This window comes from Chrysemys picta, unplaced genomic scaffold (assembly GCF_011386835.1).
Source record: "Chrysemys picta bellii isolate R12L10 unplaced genomic scaffold, ASM1138683v2 scaf1024, whole genome shotgun sequence".
In the NCBI taxonomy this organism is placed as follows: Eukaryota; Metazoa; Chordata; order Testudines; family Emydidae; genus Chrysemys; species Chrysemys picta.
In genome coordinates, this window is record NW_027053731.1 from 1 (window position 1) to 9,418 (window position 9,418).

The 9,418-nt window shown below is 56.8% G+C and overlaps 1 protein-coding gene across 1 annotated transcript; it reads left to right on the forward strand.

The window, feature by feature from the left end:
* The first annotated feature begins 2,069 nt into the window (after nucleotides 1-2,069).
* Nucleotides 2,070-9,141, forward strand: LOC135979596 (protein maestro-like). Its single transcript, XM_065579915.1, has 7 exons — nucleotides 2,070-2,190; nucleotides 2,374-2,556; nucleotides 2,914-3,066; nucleotides 3,912-4,046; nucleotides 4,319-4,388; nucleotides 5,106-5,165; nucleotides 6,296-9,141. Exons 1-6 carry the CDS (start codon nucleotides 2,077-2,079, stop codon nucleotides 5,123-5,125), a joined length of 675 nt encoding a protein of 224 aa, XP_065435987.1. The 5' UTR covers nucleotides 2,070-2,076; the 3' UTR covers nucleotides 5,126-5,165; nucleotides 6,296-9,141.
* Nucleotides 9,142-9,418: the final 277 nt, after the last annotated feature.

Genomic DNA, 9,418 nt, shown 5'->3' on the forward strand with positions numbered 1-9,418 from the left:
AGTCTGGCCACGTCCACCCATCCCTTTCTGTGACACAGCGCCCCCTGGCAGTGCCCAGGCAGGAGGGTATGAACCCCTTAGGACTGGACAGTGCCTGAAGGGCCTTGAGGTCAGCCACCAGCAGGCTCAACCTGCTGCTTCTGGCCCGTCACCCCTCGGAGGGCATCATCCCTGGTGTGTACCAACTGGGCCCGTCCTCTGTGTGAATTCCTTACCTGCCGTCCCTCTGTCCGTCACAGCCCCAGCAAGGCCATCTGGAGATTCCTAGGTGCAGACCCCATGCTGACCAGGGAGGTACTGCACATCCTGCTGTACGACAGCCCAGAGAAAGGCCGGGCTAACCCTGGGCAGACCCAGGACAGGAGCTGCCCCCAGCCAGCCCGGCTGCCCCCGGCGGTAAGTTCCCATCGCTGGCATTCAGCCCTCTTTCCCGGCTGCATTCTGCGCAGGGCCACGGTCTTCTGACAGGAGAGGAGCGCTGAGTTCCAGTGTCCGGAAGTGGAGGAGAAGAGGTTAAATGCTCCATGTCCTCTCCCTGCTGGGACAGGAAGCAGGTTTTTCCCTTCCAGACCACATATGGCCTGTGGGAGCTGATCGGGGCCTTGGGGCAAGCGGACACGCTGGAGGGACGCGAGGACGACCTGTTCGCCTCTTGCTTCCTCGCCATCGCCTGCCCCCCGGCACGGCACCTCTCGGGAGCCCAGCAGGACTTGCCCAGTGACACCAGTCCACGCAGGTAATGTGTGGGGCCAATGGATCCCAGCACCCACGCAGTGTCTGGGCTAGCCCCTAGGAGGGGGAAGCTTCCTTCTTGGACCTTCATTGTCCAGGGACCCCCGACACCTTCGGGGCACCGAGGGTTCAGATCAGCCAGGCTTCCCATGCTTAGGAGCGGGCAGAACTGCCCCCGGATACTCAGGGAGCCAGAGAGCTCCTCAGAGTGGGCAGCTCAGCAGGGTGATGAGGGAGCTGAGCCGGGGGCGGGGGGAGGGGGAGCAGAGCTGGGGAGCAGGGCAGAGCTGGCTGCTGTCTCTATTTACTGTCTCCTTTGAAGGCTTTGGGACAGGCCCGGCCTGTCACTGAGCCCTTCACCCCTTTTCTGCAGTGGGCCCTGGGGGGCAGGGCTCAGGGCAGCAGGGCATTCAGGGGGGCAATGCATGTCCTTTTCTCCCCAGGGTCAGTTTCCTGGGCGGGGCGGGGAGGGGCAATTTTCACATCTTTGGAGGAGAGCGAAGGTCACATCTGCAGACACTCCCCCCTGCCCCCACAGTTGCGGGGGGAGAACCAAAGGCAGAAGTGGGGCAGCTTCTAGGCTCACCCTGATCCCTTCAGTGCTGCAGCAAAGGAGTCCTGCCCGCCCCCACCCCGCCCATAGAGCAGGAATCCCCGCATCACCATCTCCTGCCTCCTTCTCTTCCCAGCATGGCCGTGCAGGCCCTGGCGCGGGTGCTGCGCCTCAGGGGCAGTCAGCCAGCTGTGGAGCTAATGGACCAGGAGAGAGGCTGGCAGCTGCTGGAGGAGGCCCAGCCCGAGGGGTTCACTCTCCTTAGCAGGTGAGGACAGAGGCTGGAGGAGTCACGTTCTCGCTCTGGAGCCCAGTGGGGCAGAGATGGGAGGGGGTGGCCGGGACCGGGCCGGATTCCGGCATGTGCAGGGTTGTCATGCACACGTCAACATGAACTCTTGTTCTCTCCCAGGGCCATAGTGACCCACCCAAACCTGGCCCTGAAGAGCATCCCAAAGCTTCTCCTTCCCAGCCTCCAGGCCAGCCAGGAGGGCGAACGCATGGCCTGCACCGCCCTGTTCGCAGAGGTGAGCCTGGAAGACCAGGGGGGAGGGTTAGCCAGGCCCAGAAGCTGATGGAACAGGGGGCCAATAGCTGGTCAGCCAATGAGAGATGGGCCCGGTGGTGTATTGCTTGAACAGCAGTCGGTACAGATCGATGTCACCTCCTGGCCCCTGATCATACTCCCTTCCCCTTGCTCCTCCTGGCCTCGCCCAGCCCTCTCTGACAGCTCCTTTCGGTCCCTTTAGTTCCTCGGCAGCCCCCTGCTGATGGAGAATGAGCCCAAGGCAATGCGGAAGCAGGTTGTGAAGGCCATGCTGCAGCGGACAGAGGACAGCAACATCCACGTTCGAGGCAGAGCGCTGCACGGCCTCAGGAACGCAGTGACCGAGTTCCCGGACAAGGTGGGTCTGGAATGGCAGGAGACTAGGCAGAGAGGGCTGGGTAGGAAGCGCCTGGTTCCCCTTCTCCCCAGCCTGTGGCTCCTATGGAGCAGACTAGGCTGTAGGCTGACTTGCCCGGACTCTGCTTACACTCAGGCTGACAGAGCGTTGCTCACCGAGCGGCGTCCAACCCCTTCTCTGCAGGTCAGGAAAAAGCGAGACAAGATCCTGGAGAGTTTTGTCCGCGCCGTGTGCGAATGCTGCGACCCCCGCACCGTTCTGGAAGCCATGGAAGGGCTCTGCTGGATGCTGCAGGACCCCAAGGCGCCTCTGAAGGCTCACGTCGCCGTCCCACTGGCCCTGCAGGCGAGAACGTTCTTTGAGGATGTAAGTACCAAGCAGGGCAGGCCCCATGGCGCTATAGGGCACCCCACAGGGGAAGGTGCTCAGGACCTGCCTTCCCGTGGAGGGGGCTCAGTGTCCGATGCAGGCACATTTCTGGATTTGTGGGGCAGCTCAGCTCCTCTGCTAGGGAAGGCAGGGATGCAATCATTCTTGGGCCCTGGGCCCACAATTGTTCAGCAGCCCTGGGGCCCAGCAGGAAAGAGGGGAGTTTGCAGAGAATTGTCCTGTCGTTTGAACTAGCTGAAACCTCTCCGGGCTCCGCAGCTGCCAGGCTGATTCCCAAAGCATGTGAGGGCCTGAGCCTGTCCCCTCTAACCACCCTGCGCCCCCTGTCTGCAGGAGACCAGCGGCCTGAGGCGGGCCTCCATGGAGCTCTTTGGCCACCTCAGCAAATTTGTTTCCAAGAAGTCATCCCTCTTTGGGGCTGAGGTGGAGAAGAGCATGGGGACACTGCTCATCCACCTACAGGACGGGGACCCCCAGGTGGCCCAGGTGAGTGCAGCTGAGGGCTCATAGGGGCAGGGGTGGCTGGGGGCATTCTAACAACATGGCAAGGATGGTGCAAACTCCCCCCTCCAAGCCCCAGATCTCCTCAGTGCTGCCCTGTGGCACCCAGGACCCCCCACTAATCCAGCCCTCCCCCACCCCACACAGAGCTCTACCAGCCCTCAGAGTGTAGCTGTGGGGTAGATCTGTGGGGTTTCCTTCTCCTCCTCCATTCCCCACAGGCACCTCCGGCCTCCCTGCCCAGCCAGCCTCTCCGCGGCTGTGGCTCCATTTTACAGCCTGCCCTGTTTAGTGGCCAGGTCCAGGTCTATCTCTGGCCCCTAGCAAGTGACCTAACCCAAGCAGGGCCACAGGGAAGGGCAGGTCGCTGAAGCCGATTGGGTCTCCATTGCTGCTGCCCTGCCCTCACTTGTGTGCTAGCTCCTGTCTGGGAGTGACCAGCCTCCTGCAGCAATCCCACCACAACCCGCGCCCCAGCCGAGTAGCAGCCCCCGATAGTGCCTGGGATTGAGGGGAGGCCAAGTACGTTGGTCACCGGGCAGTGCTGTTAACTGCCCACCGGGGACCCACAGGGAATGGCCCCTTCCCTGTTCCAGGAGTGTACCTCCCCGGCCCCAGCACTCGGGCCTGGCTCCCCTCAACCCAGCCAAGCTGGAGATGGGGGCTGTGGGGGCCTGGGGAACAACCGTCAGGCCAGAGGAGGTTCTGCAAAGAGGTGGCTCCTTGCTGCTCCGGCACAGCGGAGTCTCCCCAAGCCACACAGAGCCTGAGAGTTGGCAGCCCGTTGCGCTCAGGGACTCAACCAGTTTCCTTCTCGCCCTCTCTGGCAGGCGTGCAGGGTGGCATTGCTGCAGTGCGCACCCTTCCTCAGCTACCAGCCCCTGCGTACGCTCGTGCGGAGCCAGCTAGCCGAGGGGGCGGCCCCTGCCATCCCCGCCTTCCTGAGCGAAGCCTGCAGGATCCTGGTGAGTGAGCTCTGGGGTGTGGGCCCTGCAGGACGGGGGGTGGGAAGACCTAAGCACACAGGGAGCTTCCCTGCTCCAGGGAGCCCCCTCAATGACTCAGCCCCATCCCCCACCCTTGAGGATGGCTCCTGTACAAGTCATCTCTGTCCATGGGAGGAATCAAGGGGGAGAGGGCTCTGTCAGCCAGGGGTTCCTCACCTCCCTACCAGTCAGCTCCCCTCAGCCTGGGGAGTATGTGTGGCTTGGGACTAATTGGGTTCTTGGCTTCCCAGCTCCAGGACTGCCCAGGGAGACTGAGCAAGAAGGATGCCCTGAGAGCAGCAGCTGCCCAGCAGCTGATAGGTAAGAAAAGAGCTGGAGCTCTTCTTCCTATTATCCCTCCCTGCCCCATGAGTCCGGGGCCCAGCGCCACATGCACACTCCTAACAGGGGGGAGGGGCTGACCTCCGTTGTCCACACACAACCAAACCCAACTCCCCCCCCCACCCGCTCCTTCCCATCTCCCTGGGACAAAGGGGGAACCAAGACTCCCTGCAGCCAGATGCGAGAGGGCTCTGCGGCCAGAGGGTCTCCTCTGCCCTGGCCCTGGGCAAGCCTGGCACCTGCAGCAGGAGCAGGCCCGAGGGAGAGATCCTGCCTCCCAAAGGTCTCACCCTGGTTCCCCCGCACCCCACCCCGCACCCGCACGAGGCACTGGCCCCAGCCAGGTCCCCCTGCAGCCTGTACAGGGAGGGCAGAGATTCACAGGAAGCCCCAGCCCTGCCCACCCCAGCTACCACAGCCATGCAGGCAAAGAGCCAGGGCAGCAGCTCTGCCACACTGTGCTTCACGCCAACTCCCAGTGGGGTTTGTGTGCACAACACCTCTCCTGGCCTTTTTGGGGCACGAGGCCAAAGGCAAAATGATCCCAATAATCTTGGGGACTGACTCTCCACCCAGCTCCTTCCCCTCCTCTGCCCGGATGGATCGGGGGTGGGGGGCACCTTGAAAGACAGAAATCCAAGCGGTGGCTGGTGCCCTGCATGCTGTTAAATAACCAGGCCCGCCTGCCTCCCCTAGGATACATGATGGACAATTGAAGCCAGAGAAGAGCAGGAGGCTTGGACCGCCCACCCTGCTGTGAGTCACGGCTGAGGGGTATTGCTGTGCTGGGAGGAGGGGCGGGGGGAAATCGGGGCAGGGATCTAGGGGCAGGGGGCAGCAGCCACATCGCACGGTGGCTGGGAGCCAGAACCCAGTTGAAGTGACCTGCAGAGCGTAGGAGCAGGGAGAAAACCCTTGGGGCTGGTTCTGGGGTATCTTCTCCCCGGCTATAGTTTGAAACTCCCTGCCCTGTGGGGTGTTCCCATCCTGGCCCAGGCAGGAGCCATGGCTGGTCAGCAGGGTCTGGGAGTCAGAAGTGAGTTATTCCTGGCAGGCAGGGGGCAGTGGCAAGCAGAGAGGGGGTGGACTCCACAAGAGGGAGGGAAACAACCTCCTATGGGAGACCCGGCTGCTGGAGGAGACTTTTCCCCCTAATCCCTCACCAGCCGCGGGGCCGCGGGCAGGGACTCTGAGCAGCCCCAGCCAAGGGCGAGGCCAGGGGTTCCTCTGAGCCTCATTTGGTGCTAACTCTGCAGAACCCAGCCTGGATTGCTGCCTGCCCCCTGCAAGTGGCAGCTCCAAGAGCCCCTGCACGCACGGAGAAGCTGACACCACCCCAGCCCCAGCTATGCTTCTGGGGATATGAAATTCTACCTCTGAGTCTCCCTGCCTTCAACAGCTGATCATGCCCCAAAGGGCTGCACCAGAGCTGAGGAAACAGAGCCAGGTGCTGAGGAAACACATCCCAGGGCTGGAGTGTGCAGTCCAACCCCTCCCCCGCATCACGGGCATTCGTTCTGTCAGAGGCTGACCCTGCCAGCTGCTCACTAGGCAGAACCCAGCCAGGTGCTGAGCAGACTCTCCTAGGCCTGGTGCTTAAATACCTGGAGAGGCTGCAGTCAGCCCAAGAAGGGTGGGCAGGGGGTGGCGTAGAGTCTCAGGCTGAACTGCAGGCCGCAAGCAGACCCAGCGTCACTTCTCACAGCCCCAGTCCACTGAGCAAGAGGGGAATAAGGCTGCTGCAGCCAGAATTTCCTTCACTCCAGTAAACTCCTCTCCCCACATTTCCTGACACCCTCCCTATTTACAACCAATGCAGTTGGCTGCTTTTTAAAGATAAGTGCATGTTGCAAACTCAGTTTTCTTATCCATTTCCTTCTTTGCAGACAAAGATTCCGGCGGAGAGAAATTCCGGCATAGTTCTTCCCGCAGGTCTAGCTACTTAGATGCTCTGCTCACACAGGCAGGCTGATCATATGGGCTGGACCACGCTGCTGTGTGGATGAGGGAAGCCTATGGAAGGTGGGGTGTAAAACAGCAGCTGACGTAGCCTAGATGGGCGCATACTCACTGAAGATGCTCAGACCAAACTTGGGTCAGGGAGCAATGCTGAAACAGTCCAGCAGAGGGAGCCACCGCAGGAGTAATGGGCAAGCTGCCAGTAGATGTCCCCATATAGGCAAGAGAGCACTTGCACAGACCTGTGAGAAAGCAGGAGGATACCCAGGTTACTGCCTTGCAGATTTCCAGAAGGGAGGGGTCTCTTTCTCACCAAGATCTACCCGAGCTCTGATCTCTAGGGCAGGAGCCTTTTATTTGGCTCCACAGGCCTCACTCATACACCTGCCAACCAAGCAAGGCTTTCGAGCTCAGTTTGCACCATACAGAATGAACGGGTGGTCAGACTCACTCACCTCTAGGGTGCCCTTTTTGTATGTCTAGGACTTTTCCATCTTCTCCTCCTCCACTGAGGGGAAGAGGATGGAAGCTCCAGCTCTTGAATTGGGCTATTAGGGACACACAATGATCACCAGTGACTTATTAGGGAACTAAATAGGGAACCCGGGAGACAAGGGTATTTCCCCGACCTGCCTATGGTGGAGAAACATTAAGATTCAGGTCCCAGGAGTCCAGAACCTCTCGAGTTTGCCCTCTACAATCCGTTATCTCTGGATGGAGCCTAACAGAAAAACAAGAGATGAGTGGCCAAGGGCACAGATGGCTGCCACGTATACCCTCCAGGAACCAAGGCTCAGGAGAAAAGGCTAGTGGCCTGCCAAGCAGCAGCAGTCAGGCTTGGCCTTCTCTGGCCCCTCAACAAATCTTCCCCAGAACCTCTGAGCTACATGCAGGCTGCCCGGAGGGTATCGCTCAGTGAGAATTCACCTCTGGCAGGCAGCCCTATCAAGAGGGGGCGGGATCAAAATTACATGAGCCCAGGATGAGCTTCCTCTCTTGGACAGTAGAGCTGGGCAACCTGCTGCAGAGGCGAACGCTGCAAATCCAAAAAACATCATCATCATGTTCAGCCTCACCTCCACGAGCAGACGCCTGGCATGTAATCAAGGCTCCATTTTGTCCTCATCCAAAACCTGAAATCAAACTCTTACCTTCTCAACATTAAAAACAGTGATAGATGTCCTTGTTGTGTAAACAGGCAGAGAGGTTATGCAACTTGGGCGGAAACAGGCACTCAAATACTGCACTGATGGGGGCCTTATAAAGATGTAGACAGATGATAAGTAGCATCTTTATATAGGAGATCCTTGAACAATGCACCAAGCTATTGGACTCAAAGCAAGAACAAACTTCTCTTGTTCACCTCTCAGTAGGAGAGCTCAGGGAAGAGAAGAGTGAAGCCACAGCTCGTATCGAATCTGCTCTTCAGCAGACTACACGCTGCACATCAGACGTACAGCAGCAGTGTTGGTGAATTAATCTAGTACAGTGGTTCCCAAACTGGGGTTCGCGAAATGTTACAGGTTGTCCGCGGGGAACAAATTCCCTAACGGCGGACAGAGCTGTCCCTAGGGACCCCGGGCAGCATGGGGCCAGCAGCCCGGAGCCCCTGGACGTCCAAGAGCGAAGCAGATCAAAGCAAGCATCTCTATCACACTGAGATTTAAACTTCAAAACTCCTTATAGGAAATGCAAAGGGAGGTGGATATTTTTTCCTGTTTTTAAAATTAAATAGGCAGCTAATATTGTTTTTAAAATGATTAGGAAGAACAAGTTTAAGCTTTGTTGTAACGTGCGTTGTTTGTCTGGACTGCTCAAGACCTGAATGCTTGTGTAGAAGGAACTCTAAGTTGACTTCTTAAATACCTTCATCAAGGAGTATCAGGTGTGAAACAGCATGAAACGTAGGAGCCTTGTCTTATAACAGACTTATTCAAAGTGATACAAGCTACGAAAGTAAGATCTTGGAAGAGTGTTGCCGTTTTCATAATGTAATAAAATACTGTAATGATAAATAATAATTAATAATAAAGTGTGTAATAAGCTTGTCATCAAAACAAATTTTATATTTCCCAGATTACTGTTTTTATAATTTATACTCAGGTAAAGGAGAAAATCCCTGGAAATATTTATTTTGAGGAAGGGGTTCGCGAGACTTGACATTTTAGTGAAAGGGGTTTTGTCATAACTATCAAGGGAAGGGTAACAGCCCTCCTGTGTACAATACTATAAAATCCCTCCTGGCCAGAGACTCCAAAATCCTTTTACCTGTAAAGGGTTAAGAAGCTCAGGTAACCTGGTTGACACCTGACCCAAAGGATCAATAAGGGGACAAGATACTTTCAAATCTTGGTGGGGGAAAGGCTTTTGTTTGTGCTCTTTGTTTTTGGGGGGAGTTCGCTCTTGGGACTAAGAGGGACCAGACATCAATCTATGCTCTCCAAATCTTTCTGAACAAGTCTCTCATATTTCAAACTTGTAAGTACAGCCAGGCAAGGCGTGTTAGTTTTATCTTTGTTTTCCCAACTAGTAAATGTACCTTTTGCTAAGGTGTTTACCTCTGTTTGCTGTAACTTTAAACCTAAAGCTAGAGGGGGTTCCTCTGGGCTCTTTAAGTTTGATTACCCTGTAAAGTTATTTTCCATCCTGAGTTTACAGAGATGATTTAGACCTTTTTCTTTAATTAAAAGCCTTTTTTAATAACCTGATTGATTTTTCCTTGTTTTTAGATCCAAGGGGATTGGATCTGGATCCACCAGGAGTTGGTGGGAGAAAGGAGGGGGGGTGGTTAATTTCTCCTTGTTTTAAGATCCAAGGGGTTGGATCTATGTTCACCAGGGAGTTGGTGGAAGAGTATCTCAAGGCTACCCAGGGAAGGGAGTTAGCCCATTGGGAGTGGTGGCAGGGGACCAGATCTAAGCTGGTAGTTAAGCTTAGAAGTTTTCATGCAGACCCCCACATCTGTACCCTAAAGATCAGAGTGGGGAAGGAGCCTTGACAGGTTCACAGGTTGTTAAAGTTTGGGAACCACTGATGTAGAATGAGAATAC

Coding starts and splice junctions, on each gene's coding strand:
- LOC135979596 (XM_065579915.1), top strand. CDS start 2,077: ATGCGGAAGCAGGTTGTGAAGGCCATGCTGCAGCGGACAGAGGACAGC. Junction 3,067..3,911: donor GGGACCCCCAGGTGGCCCAG/GTGAGTGCAGCT, acceptor CCTCTCTGGCAG/GCGTGCAGGGTGGCATTGCT. Junction 4,047..4,318: donor GCGAAGCCTGCAGGATCCTG/GTGAGTGAGCTC, acceptor TTGGCTTCCCAG/CTCCAGGACTGCCCAGGGAG.